This window comes from Ostrinia furnacalis, unplaced genomic scaffold (genome assembly GCF_004193835.3).
Source record: "Ostrinia furnacalis isolate ACB-3 unplaced genomic scaffold, ASM419383v2 OfSCF3083, whole genome shotgun sequence".
NCBI lineage: Eukaryota > Metazoa > Arthropoda > Insecta > Lepidoptera > Crambidae > Ostrinia > Ostrinia furnacalis.
Window position 1 is genome coordinate 45989 of NW_021133322.1, and position 22555 is coordinate 68543.

The window sequence follows — 22555 nt, forward strand, 5'->3', positions numbered from 1 at the left end:
GCTTGGCACAACAAGGCTTACCACACACTACCATACCTTTATCCAATTTATAGATCTACAAGATATCGATAGCAAGATTTATCAATTACAGGATCAATTAATAGATTTTAAAAATAGAATGAATAATGATACTTTCTTACTTTATGAACTCCAAATAGACTACCTATCTTCGAAATTAATAAAAGTGATAGGTCATATAGATACCTTAAAACCGCATCGTACAAAGAGAGGTCTCATTGATGGATTAGGTTCAGTAGTTAAAAGTATAACTGGAAATTTAGATAATACAGATGCTATAAAATATGAGAACGCTATTAAAATCCTTCAAAAAAGTAACAATGAAATAGTACACGAATTTAACAATCATGTCAGTCTTAGTAAAGAATGGATGGTCCAGCATTCTAATGTAATAGATAAATTAGTTGAGAACCAAATTAAGATAAATGAAACATTAGAGTTAATTTTAGATAATGAAGCACATAAAGAATCTAGCCTCTTAAAATATGCAAAATTTGCCCAGCATCTCGTTATTATAACAGAGAATATCGACGATGTATTAGAAGAGTTGGCTAGAATTGAAAACATATTAGCTTTTATTCATGCTTCCACCTCACATCATTCGATGATAAGCATAGATATATTAAGCCATATGGTTCAAAGATTAATTAATATCTACGGTAGAGAACAAGTACTAGATTTAGACCTCCGAGAATATTATGATATCATTCGACCAGGTTACTATTACTCAGATAAAAAGATAGTTATAATTTTTAAAATACCTATATTTTCTAAAGACAATTTTGATCTATATAAATTATCAATGGCACCTAATAAGAACAAGCAGGCCCTAGTCCCTCCTTATCCCTTAATAGCAACTAACAAGAAAGGTTTTGTGTACATAGAGGCTGAATGCCCGAANATAAGTGATACAAGTCATACAAGTTCTAGCAACAGTTACTTAAAAATAAAACAATTTATCAAATATTATTATTAATGTACATTCAATCATAAGTTCATAACTTTAATAAATAAAAAATATTCAAGTTTACTTATCTTTTGTCAGAAAAAAATATTTACTTTTAACTTCAATTTTTAGATGTATGTTTTCCCACCTAATTTAAGTACCATTCAAAGTGGCATTATTTTGTTTTATGGCAACAGTTATTGTAAGTGGTTACTATTTTAACGTTTAATCAACACAGCACTCCAAGTACTGAATTGGAAAATGAAAAAAGTAAAAAGTCATAACAAACACGCATGACACGATTGTTGCGAGCGAACACGTTTATTCGAAAAAATACCATGTTAATTACAGATTTCCTGTAGTGTTTTTATTATTTAGAGGTAACAATATTAAATGTGATCATGGGTAAACGCGGACATAATGCAAAAGCGCGACAAGTCGTCAAAACAAACATTGATAACACAGAAACCAATGAGGTAATATTTTAAGGTTTTTTAATTTTTGTCGCAAAGTAAAGCAATTTAAGACTTCAATAAGCTTCAATACTATTTCTTATATGTGTTACATTAGTACTCACTTCAAAATTTCAGATAAAAGTAGAGTTTGCCCACAATGAGTATGGCACTGCAGATGCAAGCAATCTCCTGGTTCTGCCTTCCAAGAAAAGGGATACAAAAATTGTGTCGGAAAAAAAGGAGAAAACAAGATTTCTTTCTAAAGCCCAAAGGAAAAGGCTTGAGAAAATAGTAGAGAAGAAAAAGAAGAAAGAAAATGTGAGTAATTTTTCAAGTGTTAGATTTATTACTTGGCAAACTGCCTGAATTGGTAGTTATTGTACCAAACCAAACATCAACATTAGCTGCAGGGTTCGAAAATATCCGATATTTATTATAAATATCAAAATATCGGATATTTATGATATATATCCGATATATATCAATTTTGTATGAAAGCCATAGTATTATTTTATTGTATTATTCATGAATACTATTGCATATGTGTTACATGAACATGTTATAATGTTTTTAAAACTTAAAATCAGACATATAAAGCAAAAACATAAAATTTTTTTGAAATACGGCAAAATCAACTAAAAAAATAAAAATCTTATGTCAAAAAGTACAAATACAGTAACAAATTTTAAAAGTTGATATATATCATCAAAACCGGCTTGATATATATCGGATATATATCGGATATATATCTTGATATACAGTCGTGGACAACTAATTAGGGACGTTATATGACTAAAACACAAGACCGTCTCTCCAGTCCCAAAAAAAAATCTTCACGAGGCTTTGTAGCTTGTGCCTATTAATAACAAGTAATTTGGCTAGTATTCTAAATATTTAAAGGCCAGAAAAGAAACTAGCTAGTTGCGATCATTATTTTTAAAATAAATAAATCATTGCCACCTACACATTTATTGACCTAGGGATGGACAACTAATTAGGGACACGTAACACTTTCACTGTAAATGTAAATAAATTGGAAATTATTTAAGTGTTTATTACATAAAAAGTTTTCATTAATAAATATAGAATACAAAACAAAATCATCAAACGTATTTTTATAATCAATATGGTTGGTTTTGTTGGTTATAACCACTTGACATCGGCGCGGCATGGATGCAATCAAATCATTACAGGTTTCTAAAGAAATATTATTCCAAATACCATTAAATGCCACGAAATGCTGATTTTTAGTGCCAGTACGTTGAGCTGCAACTTTTTCCTTCGTTTCATACCATACGCTCTATAGGGCTTAAGTCTGAGTTGTTTTCGGGCCAATCTAGTACCGTCACTGACTGTTGCGCTAGGAATTATTAAACAGAGTACGCGGTATGTTTTGGGTCGTTATCGTGTTGAAATGTTCATGAGACTGGTAAGACTTCTTCAGCATACGATAGCATCGTTTTCTCCAATATTTATTTGTATTGGAATTGCTCAAGTTTAACTTCAGTTCTTTTTATAGGTTATACTCTATGTCCAGAAAAACAGCCCCAGATTTTAATATTGCCGCCACTATGTTTCACCTGCTTCTTCGTTTACTTTGGTATCATTTCGGACTTTACAGGTCGTCGCACGTATTGTCTGTCATCGGATGAAATAAGATTTATCTTGATTTCATCAGAAAACAGCACATTTATCCATTGAGCAAAAGCCTAATGTCCATACTTTCTTGCAAACGCCAATCTTGCTTCTTTGTGTTCCATCTTCAGTAGTGGAACTTTTCGAGGAACTCTTCCTACAAGCTTTGCCTCCACCAGTCGCCTTCTGACGGTCCTCGCAGACACTCCAGCAGTCGGTTCTGGTCCAAAAATCTCGCTCTTGATCAGAACGAAACCCTTAAAGGGGTCTCTCTTTGCGAGAGTGACCATTCTGCGATCCATCTTGTGGGGTTGTTTTTATTGGCCTCTTCCTTCTAGGCATACTTTCTGTGGTTTCATGATTTTGAAATAAGCCACTGCATCGTAGATTCATGTTTTTGGAACATTTCAGATGATCTGCAATTTACCGGTATGGCCATCCACACTGATAAAGATTGATTATAACTTAGCGCATTGTTGCTTTTCTTTCAGCCCATTACCTTTAATAATTTGATGAGTTTTTAACTCGCAAGATAAGAATATCGCTTTTCAAATTGACGCCGAAATTACAAATGAACAGAATAAAAGTTATTACTTTTTATTTTTTTTATTTAGAAGGAAAAACTTAACCGTCCCTAATTAGGTGGCCAGACCGTCCGTACCATAATTACCGATTCATGTGATTTGATTAAGATTTTTTATTAAGTTAGTAAGTTTTTTTGTTGTTATTGTATTCTGTTAAATAGAGTACTTGATAGTCAATATGTTTACAAAGTAACAGCCAGTAATATTGAATGAAGCTCACAATAATAGGATATGAACACTTAGTATTGCTTAGTATTCTATCTGTCCCTAATTAGTTGACCACGACTGTATATCCCTTGATATACAATATGTAACAAAAACACCGTCCGATCCGAAAGGGTCATAAAGTAGCTTTAACAACATTACCAAAACAAGTATTAAAATTACGTAATTAATTCTAACAATTTTATTATCGATTTTTAAAGTCAATAAGTTTAGCAATGATTTACCCTACAACGGGGAAATTTTCAAAAAGCGTTAACACTCTGTCGGCGCGCGGCTTTTTTTAAGACGCTGGGGGTCATGACCTTATGACGTCGCTACGCGTGCCGGCGCATCTCTACCCCTCCCGCGTACCCTCTACACTGCAGTGCGGATTGCCATGTAAGCTATTTTATTTTTGTAAATTTTGCATTTATTTTTCATGGGGTATTTTTTTTATAATATTTTATGAAAATTATTACACAAATAGAATCTTAACTCGATACCTATTAACACCTTAATGGATCGGACATTGTTTCCGTTACATATTGTATATCCTCGAACCCTGATTAGCTGTGTCAGTAAGTTTGAGTCTTCCAGGGCCAAATTATAGTTAATGTTATTATTTAAAACATATTATTTAATATGATTATGTATTGTCTCTTAACTCATTGAATGACATCCAAACCACAAGCTCTGTTTAAGTTATTCATACGAAAACACATTACTCAATAGTATACACACTATTACACACACATAATAATGACCTAGTTTTTCCAGTAGCTTAGTAAATCCTACTAATATTATAAAGGCGAAAGTTTGTGTGGATGTTTGTTACTCTTTCATGCTAAAACTGCTAAACAGATTTGGTTGAAACTTTGCAGTATTATTATTTGTAACCCAGATTAACATATAGTCTATAATTTATGCCAATCTGTGGCACTAAATTTCATGCGGTTGAAGCCGCGGGCAAAATATTTCAAATTATTTTAACCCTTCAAACTTGTCCAAGAAAATATTTCACAAAACTTATACTGTATGTTACAGAGGGCAGCTCTCCTTGAATCTCTGTCGCAAGTACAAGCATCCCCCAATGAAGTGAGTCAAATGACAACCATCTCTGCGATGCAGACACTCGGTCTGAGGAAGCTCAACGAATACAACTTGGAGGCTCCAGTTGAACAAAACGAAACCACTGACAAGAAGTTCAGCAGTATTGCAGGTATTATACATTGAATACATAGTTACTATATTACCTGTAAAATTACTAAATAGCAATAGTCTCACTACCTAATTTGTAAGAATTTGCTATGTTCTATAATTTTAGAAGTTCTCTTCTGAATGTTTATTAACTGTGTGGGCAAATACAAATGAATATTTCTCATGAAATACAAGTTATTTGAAATCAATTATACTCTCAATTAATTATATTAGATTGCTGATTGACTGATTTATACAATGGTAAAATATGTGAAGGTTTATAATTATTTACATTTCTTTGAATTTCCAGGTGCAAAAAAGCGGTTAAGACTTTTAAAACTTGAAAGATCAGAGAAAATAAAGAAGGCAAAACATGACCCAAATGTGGTAGGATTAGATCCATCTTCAGATGAAGAAGACAGTTCAGAATCTGAATTAGAAGGCGAACCAGAGGTTGTTGAAACTCCGGTAGAAATATTAGACGTAGAAAAAGAATCTAAAAATGAACCAGAAACTAAGACAGAACCCACAAAAATAGAAGATGTTGAAAAAAATATACAAAACAAGTCAAAGAAAAAAGATAAAAAACCAACGGAAGAAGTGAAAGTTGAAAAGAAACCACTTCTGCAACATCCCACTATGCACATTGAAGTGAAAAGAGACCCTAAAATTCAAGTGGCTAGGTTGAAATTGCCGATTTTGGGGGAAGAACAGAGAATCATGGAGTTGGTCAATGAAAATGAGTTTCTTATTATTGCTGGTGAAACTGGTAAGTAAAGTTCCATTCAGACTAAAACGTTTTGAGACCTGTGTATATTCCTTGATGAAGCACTCTCTGAATGTCCCTCGGAAGATGATGGAATAGTAACGTAAAAATTAATGGTATGTTGTGTTTTAATTTCTAAGATCTTTAAAAATACATTTAAAAGTTTACACACCATTATTCAAGTTATAAATGTACCATAATAAGGATATAGCTAGAATTTTCTCGACTAGTAAGAAATAAACATATAAATTGAAAGAGTTCACGAAAAGTAGTGTACAACATTTTTTTAACCCCCAAACTTCCCTTGCTTAAATTCCCTGATACTTCATCAGCAATAATAGCATTCATTTACTCGCCATTCCAGGCAGCGGTAAAACAACACAGTTACCTCAATTCCTATATGAATCTGGTTACGCTGAGCATAAGATGATAGCTGTGACGGAGCCGCGACGAGTAGCCACAGTGGCTATGGCCGCCAGAGTGGGCCACGAACTGGGTCTGAGCAGCAAAGAGGTTTCTTACCTGATGCGGTTTGAGGGTAACGCTACAAAGGACACGAAGATCAAGTTTATGACCGATGGTACGTCATAGTTTTGTTTTTATTAAACTAGAATACTATGATTGTATACGACCTTGCACGATAGCCGATTAAAGGTGTTGGACTGGCCGACTCGCGATCCGAGAAACGCGTTTTCGATCCCCACAGCCGCTCGACTAATGTGGTGAACCCACTCGTGACACAAGCATAATATTTAGCTTAGTAGGAAAATAAATAAATACCTTGCACACTGCAGATTAATTTTTAGCATGGCATTTAGTGATTTTCATTTTTCATACTCATCGAGCACAGTTCTAAGCATTATTGAAGAACAATTACGCAAAGCAATATGTCAACGTCAGAGACAGATAGAACCGAAACTATGTACAGGAAGATAAGGAGTGGTCCAGTCTTGTTTATTAATCACAAAAATAACTATTGCCTTTCAAAAAATATAGCTAGATGACAAAATCTAGTCCTCACCATAAAACTTTCTGTACCTCCACATTGATTACCTATAATATTTTTCCCACAGGTGTCCTGCTAAAAGAAATACAATCAGACTTTCTACTCAGCAAGTATTCAGTAGTAATAATCGACGAGGCCCACGAACGCAGTGTCTACACAGATATACTTCTCGGTTTGCTATCGAGGATCGTTCCTTTGCGGCGAAAACGTGGGAATCCCCTGAGGCTTATTGTCATGTCTGCTACCCTCAGGGTGGAAGACTTTACGGAGAACACCAGGCTGTTTAAAGAACCACCACCAGTTATAAAGGTATGTGGTGCCTAAGTTTTATGAATTAAAATAGAGTTTAATTTTCAAAAAGTCTTCACATTGCAGCTTTTCATTCATAATACATAGCCATCCAGAGCAAGTAAAACATATTGCTCTCTAAAACAGCGGTTCCCGAATGGTGGTCCGCGGAACCCTGGGGTTCCGTGGAAAGGCCGCAAGGGTTCCGTAAAAAATATTTCCCTCGTTTAGATACCGACGCGTCGTTGTTCGCGCGCACCGACTTGTTTACGCACAAGGGAGGGGCAGGGCGTGCGGGCGGAGTAGTACGGGGGTTCCGCTAGGAAAAGTATAATCAATTAGGGTTCCTTGGCAAAGAAAAATTGGGAAACCCTGCTCTAAAAGATACTCCACCATCTAATAGATGCATAACCGGGGGTAGTAGAACATAGCAGAGATTGCAATATATCGAAACCATTTTGAAGATGTTGTTTTCTCAGTTTGAGGATAGATGGCGCTACGTAAGAACGTCAAAAGATAGAGAGATAAAGATGACCCACGCTGAACTGTCCCGCCAAACTCAATGACAGGGGGGCGCTACCATCGTTCAACTATATGGTTTCCAACATGGCAAAAATCTGAACCAGCGATCCGGTATTGACGGTGGCGCCCCACTGTCAATGTCATCGACAGGACAGTCCAGTATTTTGGAACTATACTCCCATTCGAATCCCTATTTTATTTATATATCTATTTGACTTTTTTGACCAGCAAATCTATCTTTAAATCCACTTATGTTACAGATAGACTCGAGACAGTTTCCAGTGACTGTTCACTTCAACAAACACACATACAGTGATTATTTAAAGGAGGCCTACAAGAAAACAGTCAAAATACACACGAGACTCCCCGAAGGAGGTATCCTGATATTCGTTACTGGACAAAAAGAGGTGCGTAGTATCTTTATTTTTAACTAACTTTTGCCCGCGACAAAAAACTATCGCGCGCTAAACCCCGGGATAAAAACTATCCCATTTTTTCTGGGTCTTATGCCCGTTTTCACCATCAATCCATAATTTTTAAGTGACCCCTATAAAAACAAAGTAACTCATGTATTACCATAAAGGTCACTTAAAAATTAGGGATTGATGGTGAAAACGGGCATCAAACTTTCTCTTTGCTAAATATCGTCTAAGTCAGTTCAGTGGTTTTTGCGTGAAAAGGTTATAGACAGACTTTCGAATTTATGACATTTAAGGAAATAGGTATAAAGAAGTGAAAACAATGTTTATTTATTTTTGTTAAATTCACCTTCAGGTAAACTACTTAGTCCGCAAACTGAAAGCGTCGTTCCCGTATCGCAAAGATGTGGATTACTCCAAAATCATCACGAAGACCAAAGCCGTTAGCGACGCCGACGCCGCTTTGGACTCCGAGCCTGATGACATCGAATCTGATGACGATGAGGTATTTATTTACTATATGACATTAATAAAATCACGCACGATAGCTAATTACATACATTTAATCACAATAGACTACAAAATGGATGTAATTTTTATTAAAATAGTGAGGGACAACGGATTTTTTCGGTTTCGATAACCGCCACTGAGGGACAAAGCAACTTATAGCTTTCCAATGTCCACCAGTGCTAGGGTCCTACCGAAAGATTACATATGTACAGAAAAAAACAAGAGACGAATTATATTTAATTTTGCTCACACACAGTTGGAAAAATTAATCGAGTAATAATTAACTTTTTTAAAAAATAAAACCGACTTCAAATGCGTGAACACAAAAAAACTAAAAATTGAAAATATTGCGTATAAAAAAGTTCATCCCCAATTTTCCACCCTTGGGGGTGAAATATTTTCTTCAAATTCGCATGAAACCACCCTTTTGATAATACCTATTCAACAAAAAAATAATCGTTCAAATTGATTTATAATCGGCGGAGATATTGCGTATAAAAAAGTTCATCCCCAATTTTCCACCCTTGGGGGTTGTTTTTTCTATTATTAAATTTAAATGGGACCACCCTTGAGGTATTACCTATACGCCGAAAAAAGATTTGTTCAAATCGGTTCATAATTGGCGGAGTTATCGCGTAACAAACATAGAAAAAAAAAAACATACGGGTCGAATTGAGAACCTCCTCCTTTTTTGAAGTCGGTTGAAAATCAGCAGTGCTACAGAATACAGACATAGCGCCATCTATGATTTTATGGGGGAACTTGCTCGTCCCAAGGCATAGTTTGCATGTGAAACTATAGATGGTGTTTTATATGTAACGCGACGAAATATAAAACTTGTTTTCTTCACTGTTTTTTAGGTAGAGAGAGAAATGAAACGCGCGAGGAAAGCTAGGCGGAAAGCCAAGCAAAAGAAGAAATCGTTGCCCAAGATTAACTTGGATGATTACGATATGCCGGATGATGATGGCCAGGCTGACTTGGTGGATGGAGACGACGATAGCGAGGGACACTTGAGCGATTCTGGTAAGTTTAAACTTTCTTCAACACTGTATCTTCAATTCTTCATAGCATAGAGTTCAAATTGATTTGGCAACTATTCAACTGCCTTTAACCATTGCTTTAAATATACAGTTGATAGCACATCCGACAAGGCCTCATTTTTTTCCATAACTGTACCTATTAGGTACAATACAATTGAATAAAATGGCACGGTCTTTTGTTCTAACAAAGTGCTGTCATCTATAAATTATTTCCGACTCCTAATTCCCATTTACATTCGTCTGTCACAAAATTTCTATACGACGAGGATATGTTTCTGTCTTTTTCTATCTATCTAAGGCCCATATGTGACACTTGATTCAATCTCGAGCATAGATCCAAGTCATGATTGGGCAAAAATATTGACATTCAACGAATCACATGTTTCACTCGAGTTTCAATCGAGTATTGAACTACGTATCGCAATAGGAGCTATGTCAGCGAACTCACTTACAAAGTTCTGACTTCCAATGAATTTTGAGTCTTAATAATTCAGATGTAAACCTTAAAATTGTGTCACATTTCTTCTAGACGCAGAAGAAGACACCCTAGCGCCCGCCATAAAGTCCTGCCGGCAGCCATTATGGGTGCTCCCTCTATACTCCATGCTCAACTCGGCCAAGCAAGCCAGGGTCTTCGCATCAGCGCCGCCTGGTGCTAGACTATGCGTGGTCAGCACTGATGTCGCTGAGACCTCGCTGACTATACCCGCTGTAAAGTACGTGGTGGATACTGGGAAGAAGAAAATGAGGTCAGTTATTAACTGCTTTAAAAATAGATTATGGCACTTTAGCGATCCTGGTCATAGACTAACACGGTACAGAAGATTAAGTAAATTCATATGTGATGATCACAATCTATTACTTTAGTGTAGGTACTCCACTTGTAACTTGCCTAACACTTCGAAAACCTAACTCGCCTATTTTTTCGAAAATCTTACTCGCCAAACTCTTGGAAAACCTAACTCACCTTACTTTTTGTAAACCTATATCAGCAAACTCTTTGAAAACCTAACCTGTCTTAAAACCTAATCTAATTTACCTTACTTTTAGTAAACTGAACTGAAAACCTTACGCACAGTTAGGCGAGTTAAGTTTCCGAAGAACTCTTCGAAAACTATAATCTAGATATTGAAATGTAACATCACAGAAATTAGAATCCCTCCTTCCGTTGTCACACAATGTTACACTTTATCGACCTCTGACGTAATTTATGAACGCTCATTTATTTAACTTGTTTCATTTAGAGTGGATTTGATCAAACAAGAGTAAATAAATATTTATCTCAGAATAAATCGTCAATTTTGACATATTTCTCATACTGAAACTGTCAATGTGCCAGTTATACCAGGAGTTATACTCGGATAAAAGTTTGGTCGAATCGGGCCTTAGGCGATTTGAATTTATTTTATGGTATTTCTTGACATGACTATCTCTCTTGCTTCCAGAGTATACGACCACGTCACAGGCGCAAGCGCATGGCGCATAGTGTGGACGTCTCAAGCGAGCGCCGACCAGAGGTCCGGTCGCGCTGGCCGAGTCAGCAGCGGCCACGCTTACAGATTGTACAGCACCGCTGTCTTCCAGCACGACTGTCCGCCGCATTATCAGCCGGACGTCTGCCGCCGGCCGGTGGATGATCTGGTGCTGACTATGCACGCTATGGGCATTGATAAGGTGGGTGAAGGTGTGGTGCCAGTGTACTTATTAAGTGACGAGTTGTACTTAAGTGGCCCGAATGGTTTACTTAAGTGGCTTGAGTGGTGCAAGTGACCCGAGTGACTAAGTCCTAAACCGTAAGTCGTATTCAGGTTAGTTTTACGCTTTTTTGTATCCTCGTTTCAGCCTAAAGACGTTCACTGCTTGACAAGGGCCTCCCCCAAGGTTTTCCACAAAGACCGGTCCTGCGCCGCCCGCATCCAGGCACCTCCCGTGACCTTCACCAGATCGTCGGTCCACCTAGTGGGAGGCCTGCCCACACTGTCTTCCGGCTCGTGGTCGCCACTCGAGAACTTTTCTGCCCAATGGCAATCAGCTCAGCGAGCTATGTGCCCCGCCCACTGCCACTTGATTTTAGCGATTTTGCGGGCTATGTCAGTCACTTTGGTTCTCCTGCGGATCTCCTCATTTCTGATTCGATCACGCTTTTTTGTATATTAATGAAGAATGTATTCCACAGGTGGTGAACTTTCCATTCCCAACGGCTCCAGATAGAATGCAGCTGCGTCTTGCAGAGAAACGGCTCGAGACTCTTGGGATATTAGAAAAAGCTGAATCAAAAAGGAAAGATGAAGAAGATGTAAGTTAAAACTGCGTTTTTTTTTGTGACACTATAATGGAGACTAAACACGTAGGTGATTTTGATGATATTTAAGCCAAATTTTGCGAGTGTCGTCACAGTAATCAAAATCAAATATAGCGACAAGCAGACGCAAAAATCTGCCCTTTATTAATCGTAACTCAGAAATCTCTTCTACTTTTGCGCCCATTAACATGTCTGGTCAGTTTATTTAATGCAGAACAAGGCAGGTATTTGACCTCAACCGCACCTGATGTTAAGTGAGGACGTCTAGGATTGTACATATCTGCCCTGTAAGTGCCTATTCACTTGCGCCTTGAAAAGGCCCGTATTATAGTGTTCATTAAAGACAGCAGCGAATTCCAGTCCCTAGCTGTTCGCATTATAAAAGAGTTATCGAAACGCTTAGAGTAGGCGCACACCGTTGATTTTTAGTTGGCCGATAGTTGGGCCCAATTTTAATTTGTATGAAGAATCGGCCAAATCGAATCGGCGTAGTGTGCGCACTCCCATACGGCATGTATGTGAGTTTATACTGATCAACTGCCCGACTAAACTATCGGCCGACGAAAAATCAACGGTGTGCGCCTACTCTTAGTGCGAACTGGTGGAATGTCGACAATTTAGGGAATGATACGCTAACCTGCGTCTGGTTCCCCGGTGATGGAAGGGGGCTTGTTAAATTAGGTCATATAATTTCTTCGCACATTCTCTGAAGTGTAGCCTGTAGAAAACCGTTTACGGGTGTTGAATTTGACAGTAAATGACCGGTCATGTATGGTTTTTGACCATCGTGATCCAATTTACATCTCTAGACCTGATGATGATGATACAAATCTTTCTTTTATTTTACAGGTGTTGAAAGTGACTCCACTCGGCAAAGCAGTGTCGGCTTTCCCTTTGCTTCCTCGGTACGGCAAGATGTTGGCACTCAGCCATCAGCAGAACCTCCTCCCGTATACTATTGCGTTGGTCTCTGCGTTGACTGTTCCTGAGGTAAGAATGGATTAATTAATTCACTCACTACTTAAGTTCATTCATGCTTTCACTGAACTTATGAAGTATTTAGTCCTAGGTTTCTTTCATTCTTTCAATGAACTAACAAAGTAGCTTGATCTAAGTAGCAAAAGACGTCAGTCGTGACGTGAACCATTGAGTTGGATGACAAAATAAATTTTGTCATATAAAAACGATGGTAAGGTAGATATGGGGTAAATTCACCGGGTGTGAAACCTATGAGCCAAAAAGTGCCACCTCCTAAGACCCTTGGTGGATCCAAGGTGGACCGAAGCGGAGCGGTCTCCCCAAATGATTTCCATGTTGATCGGTTGATAGCGGCCTGCGTCCAGCGCCTTCCTGCTACCTTTGTGATGTCAGTCCACCTTGTGGATGGAGGTTTTTGTTTATAAATGTAGTTAAAACTTTTTTATCCACAACGAGGAAGCTCTTGGCCACCTGATGGTAAGTGATGATCAGGCCGAATGTGAAATCCCCTTTCAAAATGAAGCTATAAACATTGCCATACCAAAAAAATTTTTACCCTTCCCCAGGTGATGTCCGGCAAAGCGGACAGCTGGCCCGCAACTGGCAACACTCTACTGCTCGGCGACCCCGGAGTATTGCTAAGGGCGGTCGGAGCGGCGGAGTATGCTTACATGAATGGCGAGGAAGAGCTGTTCTGTGCCAAATATGGGCTTAGAGAAAAGGTAAGTGCGGTCGGCGACTGGCAACACTCTCCTGCTCGGCGAGGAAAAGTTGTTCTGTGCCAAATATGGGCTGAGAGAAAAGGTAAGTGCGGCCGGCGACTGGCAACACTCTCCTGCTCGGCGAGGAAGAGCTGTTCTGTGCCAAATATGGGCTGAGAGAAAAGGTAAGTGCGGCCGGCGACTGGCAACACTCTCCTGCTCGGCGAGGAAGAGCTGTTCTGTGCCAAATATGGGCTGAGAGAAAAGGTAAGTGCGGCCGGCGACTGGCAACATTCTACTGCTCGGCGATCCTGGCGTATTGCTGAGGGCGGTCGGCGCGGCAGAATATGCCTTTGTTAATGGCGAGGAAGAGCTGTTCTGCGCCAAGTATGGGCTTAGAGAAAAGGTAAATATGAGTTTTATTGCATTGGTTATGATAATTATGAAAAAATATGGAAGACACCACGACACCAAATATTCAGTCAGTGCCTGTGGTATGGAAGCGGCATGGGAGGGTGGTTTTGTGACGGTCAAACGTCGGCGAGACTATATTTGTCTGTCATGTTGACATATGTCAATGTAACTCCTCCTGTGCCGTTCCCATACCTCAGGCACTGACTGAGTTAAGCGATTTACCTATAATTCTAATTGTGTTAAAATTATATTTAGTCAACTGAGTTATCAAAAAGTGTCATCATAACCTTTTTTGCCTCTTATGAGTTTTGTTAACTCGTAAATAGAATGTCGATTGACTAGCTATATCTACTAGACTAAAGCCCGGTCTCTAAGCACGTAGAGTTTTGTCCAATGACCCCAAGCTACCCATCCTTATCGCTCGCGCGTAATTATGTTGCTGTTGCGCTCGCACACTCACTGCGGGCGCCCGTCGCACAGTCGCGACAGCAATGTAATTACGCGCGAGCAATAAGGATGGGTAGCTTGGGGTCAATGGACAAAATTCTACGTGCTCACGGACCAGGCTTTAGAAGTAATGACGATGACAAAAATATAAGAAGTAAAGTTACGTACAGTTTTCTCATGACACATTCATCATCGCCCACAGGCCATCAAAGAAATCCGCAAGCTCCGCAAGCAGTTGACCTCCGAGATCAACCTCAGTATAGCGGGCGCGGCGGCGGCCCCGGCGCTGCAGCCGCCGGCCGACGCACAGGCGCGCCTGCTGCGCCAGCTGCTGCTCAGCGGGCTGGGAGACCAGGTGGCCCGGAAGATAGGCCTCGAGGAGGTCAAGGAAGGTGACTATCATCAACATTGCAGCTTACAGCTGTCTACTCCTGGACATCATCATCAAGAGACAGGAGGATAGGCGTCCAGGAGGTTAAAGACTCACGTCCACCGCTTCACGTCATCATCAAGAGACCAGGTCCCTAAGAAGGAAGGTCGCAAGGTAGTCAACAAAGGTAACAATTTCATCAGCATCATCAGGTCTTTAGAGCTCCATAGAGCTGCTTGTGGTGCAGGACATAGTAAAAGGCACCAGGTCGTGCTATGGGTAGACCAAGTCAGCTGTAGGTGACTCCCTACATGACCCCTCTGTCAAGAGTATAATGACAGTAAAGAAGAAAATCATCCACTATAGGAGGAAGACCCTTTAGTTTATTAGAGGCAATGGAGGATTTGGTCTTCACTCCCAACGAAAAACTTGAGCTCCATACTCGTCCCAAGAGATAGGTCATAGCTCCGCAAGCAGTTAACCTCCGAGATCAACCTCAGTATAGCGGGTGCGGCGGCGGCCCCGGCGCTGCAGCCGCCGGCCGACGCACAGGCGCGCCTGCTGCGCCAGCTGCTGCTCAGCGGGCTGGGAGACCAGGTGGCCCGGAAGATAGGCCTCGAGGAGGTCAAGGAAGGTAATCATGAGCCCTTTCCAGCCTATAGCAGTCTACTGCGGGACGTCATCATCAAGAGACAGGAAGAAAGGGCTCGAGGAGGTCAAGGAAGGTAACCATGGGCATCTTTACAGCCTTTAGCAGACTGCGGGACTCCATCATCAAGAGACCAGGTGGCCAGGAAGATAGGGCTCCAGGAGATCAAGGAAGGTAGGAATCAGCAACATGGTCAGGAGTCAGGAGAGCTGGATGTCATCATCAAGAGACCAAGTCACCAGAAAGACCATGGTCGAGGCGGTTAAAGAAGGTAACCATTTTCAACATTGCAGCCTATAGCAGCTTACTGCTGGATGTCATCATCAATAGACCAGGTTGCGAGGAAGTTAGCCCTTGATGAAGACAAAGAAGATAAAGATAATCAGCATCTTCAGGTCTTTAGAGCTCCAATAGAGCACCTTTTGGTGCAGGGCAGAGTAGAAGGCACCAGGTCGCGCTATGGAAAAGACGAGATCAAGACTGCTGTAGGTGACGCCCTACACGACCCCTCTGTCAAGAGTGTAGTGACTGTAAAGAAGATCATCAGGTTATTTACTCTCCATAGTTAGAAGGAAGACCCTTTAATTTGCTAGAAGAACAGGACATACTTGGGAAAACCTGAGCTCCGCATAGTTATCCCACGATATAGGCCATAGCTCTGCAAGCAGCTAACCTCCGAGATCAACCTCAGTATAGCGGGCGCGGCGGCGGCCCCGGCGCTGCAGCCGCCGGCCGACGCACAGGCGCGCCTGCTGCGCCAGCTGCTGGTCAGCGGGCTGGGAGACCAGCTGGCCCGGAAGATAGGGCTCGAGGAGGTCAAGGAAGGTAATCATGAGCCCTTTCCAGCCTATAGCAGTCTACTGCGGGACGTCATCATCAAGAGACAGGAAGAAAGGGCTCGAGGAGGTCAAGGAAGGTAACCATGGGCATCTTTACAGCCTTTAGCAGACTGCGGGACTCCATCATCAAGAGACCAGGTGGCCAGGAAGATAGGGCTCCAGGAGATCAAGGAAGGTAGGAATCAGCAACATGGTCAGGAGTCAGGAGAGCTGGATGTCATCATCAAGAGACCAAGTCACCAGAAAGACCATGGTCGAGGCGGTTAAAGAAGGTAACCATTTTCAACATTGCAGCCTATAGCAGCTTACTGCTGGATGTCATCATCAATAGACCAGGTTGCGAGGAAGTTAGCCCTTGATGAAGACAAAGAAGATAAAGATAATCAGCATCTTCAGGTCTTTAGAGCTCCAATAGAGCACCTTTTGGTGCAGGGCAGAGTAGAAGGCACCAGGTCGCGCTATGGAAAAGACGAGATCAAGACTGCTGTAGGTGACGCCCTACACGACCCCTCTGTCAAGAGTGTAGTGACTGTAAAGAAGATCATCAGGTTATTTACTCTCCATAGTTAGAAGGAAGACCCTTTAATTTGCTAGAAGAACAGGACATACTTGGGAAAACCTGAGCTCCGCATAGTTATCCCACGATATAGGCCATAGCTCTGCAAGCAGCTAACCTCCGAGATCAACCTCAGTATAGCGGGCGCGGCGGCGGCCCCGGCGCTGCAGCCGCCGGCCGACGCACAGGCGCGCCTGCTGCGCCAGCTGCTGGTCAGCGGGCTGGGAGACCAGCTGGCCCGGAAGATAGGGCTCGAGGAGGTCAAGGAAGGTAATCATGAGCATCTATACAGCCTCTAGTAGTCTACTGCGGGACGTCATCATCAAGAGACAGGAAGAAAGGGCTCGAGGAGGTCAAGGAAGGTAACCATGGGCATCTTTACAGCCTTTAGCAGACTGCGGGACTCCATCATCAAGAGACCAGGTCGCCGGGAAGATAGGGCTCCAGGAGATCAAGGAAGGTAGGAATCAGCAACATGGTCAGGAGTCAGGAGAGCTGGATGTCATCATCAAGAGACCAAGTCACCAGAAAGACCATGGTCGAGGTGGTTAAAGAAGGTAACCATTTTCAACATTGCAGCCTATAGCAGCTTACTGCTGGATGTCATCATCAAGAGACCAGGTTGCGAGGAAGTTAGCCCTTGATGAAGACAAAGAAGATAAAGATAATCAGCATCTATAGGTCTTTAGAACTCCATAGAGCTGCTTGTGGTGCAGGGCAGAGTAGAAGTCACCAGGTTGCGCTATGAAAAGATATGAAAAGATATATGACTGTTAAGAAGATCATCAGGTCATTTACTCTCCACAGTTTAGAGCACTGAAATCAACCTTTATGAGAGTTAATCTGTTACGCCTTGTATAACATTAATTTCCCTCCTTGTCTACAGGCGAAGACAAGCGCAAATTCAAATACGCGTACCACTGCGGCGACTTAGAAGAACCAGTGCACCTTCACTCCGAATCTATCCTTCGGAAGACGATCCCCGAATGGGTGGTGTACCAGGAGTTGTATGAAACCGGCTCGGAAGACCGACGCAAGATGGTGATGCGAAACGTGACCGCTATTGAGCCGGAGTGGCTGCCAGTTTATGTGCCACAGCTTTGTAATTTAGGTGAGTTAAAAATAAACAGAACATTGGCTGTCAGGTAGAAGTTTTGCGCGACGGACTTCTTGGCGGATAAGTGGAAGTCATGATCATCTGACTATTAAGTGGATTTATTCGTTGTGTTCGTGAACGTACAGTCACGGAATGAAAAGGTTCGTCAGTTTTCAAATTGATTCCTTCAACGAATCGCGAGCGCATATTACCTTTTGAAACTATGTTACAGAATAATCTCGAGTTAGAGAAAATAATCTTTAACTGTTCGTCAGTAAAGTTCAAAATTATTCAGATCAAAGTTGTTTGACGATTTATCTTGTCAAGATTATTATGATTGATAAACTAAAACCTTCTTGTTGGTTCAGCCTGCCATTATTATTTCTATTAAATAAAAAAAACTACATTTTGTAACATTGCATGGAATAGAAAAAAGCAAAACCTTGTTCGTCAGCAAACGTCATATTTATTTAAATGTTAGCAGCACTGTTTCTTGCACTGTTATGTTGGCAGGTTTGACTCTTACAGTACCTAGTGCAAGCGAAAACCGACACTAAGGTGACGAACCTTTTCATTCTGCGACTGTACATGAGTGTAGGCAAATGAAACAAATAAGAGCAACGTCGCTTTAGATTATCTCAAGAACTAAGCTTGGGTCTTCTTATGTTTTCTAAAATATGTGTTTAGCCGACAATTAATGTGTAATAATGGTGGATTATTAACCATTAAATGTTCGTGAGCTTGGGGTAGGCAAATGAAACAAAACAGTGCAACATCACATTTCAAGTTCTCTCAAGAAGTCTGCGTAATGTTTCAGTAAAGTGCCACATCTTTACATTTATCAAATAATCATCTTTTGAATCTTGTCATGTATTTGCATATCATTGCTTAATTTATACTGGTTTTAAAGTGGAAGCAAACAGCACCGCCTACTTTAATAAAAGTAGAACTAAACCGTATTATCTTGACAGGTGAACCGCTGTCAGACCCGGAGCCCCGATTCGACGAGCTGTCAGGGCGGGTGAAGTGTCATTTCCAAGGGACCTTCGGCCGCGCGGGTTGGGAGCTGCCCGTCACCGAGATAGACTATCCGGACAAAATAGAGCGGTATAGGTGAGGATCTGATAGTAAACACTTTACCCGTATTTATCAAACATCATAGGCTGCTAAAGTGGATGGCCTGTAGAATTGCCAAACATAAGTGGTAGTGGGCGGGGCATATAGCTCGTTGAAGAGAACATTTCTGCCTCAATGGCCCTCAGGCCTCAAATGTTCTCGAGAGGGTACTATGGGCCTTAAGGCCTCCTCCTACTCGGTACACTGACGTTCTGGTGAAGCCTCGATGCGACCAGTAGAGTAATACCACCACCTTGTGCCTTTTGCATNTCGAGTTAGAGAAAATAATCTTTAACTGTTCGTCAGTAAAGTTCAAAATTATTCAGATCAAAGTTGTTTGACGATTTATCTTGTCAAGATTATTATGATTGATAAACTAAAACCTTCTTGTTGGTTCAGCCTGCCATTATTATTTCTATTAAATAAAAAAAACTACATTTTGTAACATTGCATGGAATAGAAAAAAGCAAAACCTTGTTCGTCAGCAAACGTCATATTTATTTAAATGTTAGCAGCACTGTTTCTTGCACTGTTATGTTGGCAGGTTTGACTCTTACAGTACCTAGTGCAAGCGAAAACCGACACTAAGGTGACGAACCTTTTCATTCTGCGACTGTACATGAGTGTAGGCAAATGAAACAAATAAGAGCAACGTCGCTTTAGATTATCTCAAGAACTAAGCTTGGGTCTTCTTATGTTTTCTAAAATATGTGTTTAGCCGACAATTAATGTGTAATAATGGTGGATTATTAACCATTAAATGTTCGTGAGCTTGGGGTAGGCAAATGAAACAAAACAGTGCAACATCACATTTCAAGTTCTCTCAAGAAGTCTGCGTAATGTTTCAGTAAAGTGCCACATCTTTACATTTATCAAATAATCATCTTTTGAATCTTGTCATGTATTTGCATATCATTGCTTAATTTATACTGGTTTTAAAGTGGAAGCAAACAGCACCGCCTACTTTAATAAAAGTAGAACTAAACCGTATTATCTTGACAGGTGAACCGCTGTCAGACCCGGAGCCCCGATTCGACGAGCTGTCAGGGCGGGTGAAGTGTCATTTCCAAGGGACCTTCGGCCGCGCGGGTTGGGAGCTGCCCGTCACCGAGATAGACTATCCGGACAAAATAGAGCGGTATAGGTGAGGATCTGATAGTAAACACTTTACCCGTATTTATCAAACATCATAGGCTGCTAAAGTGGATGGCCTGTAGAATTGCCAAACATAAGTGGTAGTGGGCGGGGCATATAGCTCGTTGAAGAGAACATTTCTGCCTCAATGGCCCTCAGGCCTCAAATGTTCTCGAGAGGGTACTATGGGCCTTAAGGCCTCCTCCTACTCGGTACACTGACGTTCTGGTGAAGCCTCGATGCGACCAGTAGAGTAATACCACCACCTTGTGCCTTTTGCATAGCAGTGGACGTATTTTCGTTGAAACAAACAAAATTTTGTTTGATACTGCTCCATCTATTGGTAAATATTATAAATTGTCTCCTGAAAATTGTTTAATGTAGTTGATCGACGTTCGTACACGAAAGCGTACGCCTAAATAGTAATAAAATATACGCTACTCACTTTGAAAATATTCAAACGTTTACGCCACAGTACCCCTAAATAAAATGCAGTGAGATGCACACAGAATGAAATCCAAATTTGCATATTGCATTTATTTTACTAACTCATCATCTTTTCTATCAACAGATGGTTCGCCAGATTTCTGTTAGAAGGGGCGGTGTTTCCCAAACTTCAGAAGTACGCGTCTTCCCTTCTGTCGCCACCTTCCACCATGATCAAGAGCTGGGCGAAGCTACAACCACGAACGGAGATCTTGCTGAAGGCTCTGATCATGAAGAGAGCGGGGACTAGAGACGCGTTGAAGAAAGTTTGGGAGGAGGAGTCTAATTGCGAGTATATTTGAGTCATTGCAAAGATGTTAGATTCTTAACTTGGATGAACCCAATATCAAGAGACCCAACATTTTGAAAAGAGAGCTAGTTTTAATCTTTTAATTGAAATTAGGTTTTAGCACAGAATAATAATAAGTACTAAGTACAGAAGGTTTACTTCGCGAAGGTATTTAAAAAAATGTATGGTCAATGTCATTAACAATATGGTGTAATTTAGCTTGTCTCAAGAGTCGAGCACCATTTTGTTGACAAACGTCAGTGACCGGTACTGCGCCGAAGCCATAGGGCTAATTTTTTCCATCATACACAAGAATACGCGTGCGTGAGCGCTCGCTCGTAATGTGAGGCCTTGTCGCACAGTAATCCTGTGGGGTGTCATCGCGGGTCTGGTTTTAGTAGCTTGAAAATCAATAAATAGTGCCACAACATTATACATTACATAAATTTTGTTAGCCGCAGCGACGTGGCCGCCTAATGCGGCGGGGGCACTTAATGAAATCGAGAACTAGTGACGTCATACAGTTACCATAATAAAATCTATGGGTGTAGTATCTTTTTTGCGAGATATTCAAAAACAATTATTTGTTGTTAAATTCAAATGTATCTAAAAAGCAAGTGGCCCTTTCTAAAGCAGGACATTCACGGTTCAAATAGACTTTACCAATATAAAAATCTTTATTTTCTTATGTTTTGTTACAGATTTGCTGGACGAATATTTGAAATGGCTGCCTGAGTCGGCGCACAACGAAGCCACCTTATACTGGCCTCCTCTATGATTCGTAGAAATTTATGTAAATAGTGTAAATAAATTATTGTTAAAACAATTTTTTTTCTATTTATTGTAACCACTTGGATACTTATTAAAATTCAGCTTTCGTCTCTACAATGAAGATGAGAGCCCACAGCTGTTATATTTTAATTTCTTTGTAACTGCAAAAAGTGCCATATGTGCAGCTGTGGCAATAACTAAAGACTATAGGTACTATAGTATATTCGGTTTTTATGACTTTGAAAAATATATTTATCCATTTAGTTTGCATACATATTTTAGAAAGGAAGAATGTGATCTCCTAGTACAAATTTTTCAACTGGACTTACCTGAATAACAACAAAAATGTATGTTTTAGTTACTTTGTACTGGGTATAAGTATAACTGTACTGTATTGCATTTGATGTGTAATGAAGAATTCTTTTGTTGCGATACCTACTGAATCATCCGAATCTGAGTCATTTTTATTTTGAGTCGTGTAACTAACTTCTTGTTTAGTCAAACAGAATAGCATAACGCCCGTATTCACAACCGATGCTTACATAAGTGAAGCAACAAATCGAACGCACAGCGTTTAATATAGCTCTGTGATTGGTTCATGTGTCACCCTGTGCGTCCACGCGCACTGTGAGACCTCACAGTAACGTTTGTGAATGCGGGCGTAAAAGAAGTTAAATCTTATCTAGAGTATGCATAATTATCATCAATGCAGATAGCTAGAGAGAGTTAACAAATCTCGCTGTCAATTTGGTTAAACGTGTCATTGTGTTCAAATGCAAAGCCCCAGATAACAATAATAAGTAAAGTTGTGGTC

The 22555-nt window shown here is 40.4% G+C and overlaps 1 protein-coding gene across 2 annotated transcripts; it reads left to right on the top strand.

The window, feature by feature from the left end:
- The first annotated feature begins 1234 nt into the window (after positions 1–1234).
- Positions 1235–21796, top strand: kz (putative ATP-dependent RNA helicase kurz). 2 transcript variants are annotated; one of them, XM_028310736.1, is made up of 19 exons: positions 1235–1440; positions 1555–1737; positions 4887–5061; positions 5350–5808; positions 6170–6385; positions 6879–7120; positions 7882–8028; positions 8396–8545; positions 9411–9576; positions 10123–10342; positions 11039–11267; positions 11770–11889; positions 12745–12885; positions 13440–13595; positions 14638–14827; positions 17736–17960; positions 18917–19058; positions 20767–20969; positions 21672–21796. In XM_028310736.1, exons 1-19 carry the CDS (start codon positions 1366–1368, stop codon positions 21746–21748), a joined length of 3516 nt encoding a protein of 1171 aa, XP_028166537.1. In that variant the 5' UTR covers positions 1235–1365; the 3' UTR covers positions 21749–21796. The 2 variants fall into 2 exon arrangements, 1 of the variants encoding a protein (XP_028166537.1); XR_003656284.1 differs by lacking the exons at positions 20767–20969; positions 21672–21796 and adding an exon at positions 13686–13841 and having other exon boundaries at positions 13440–13464.
- Positions 21797–22555: the final 759 nt, after the last annotated feature.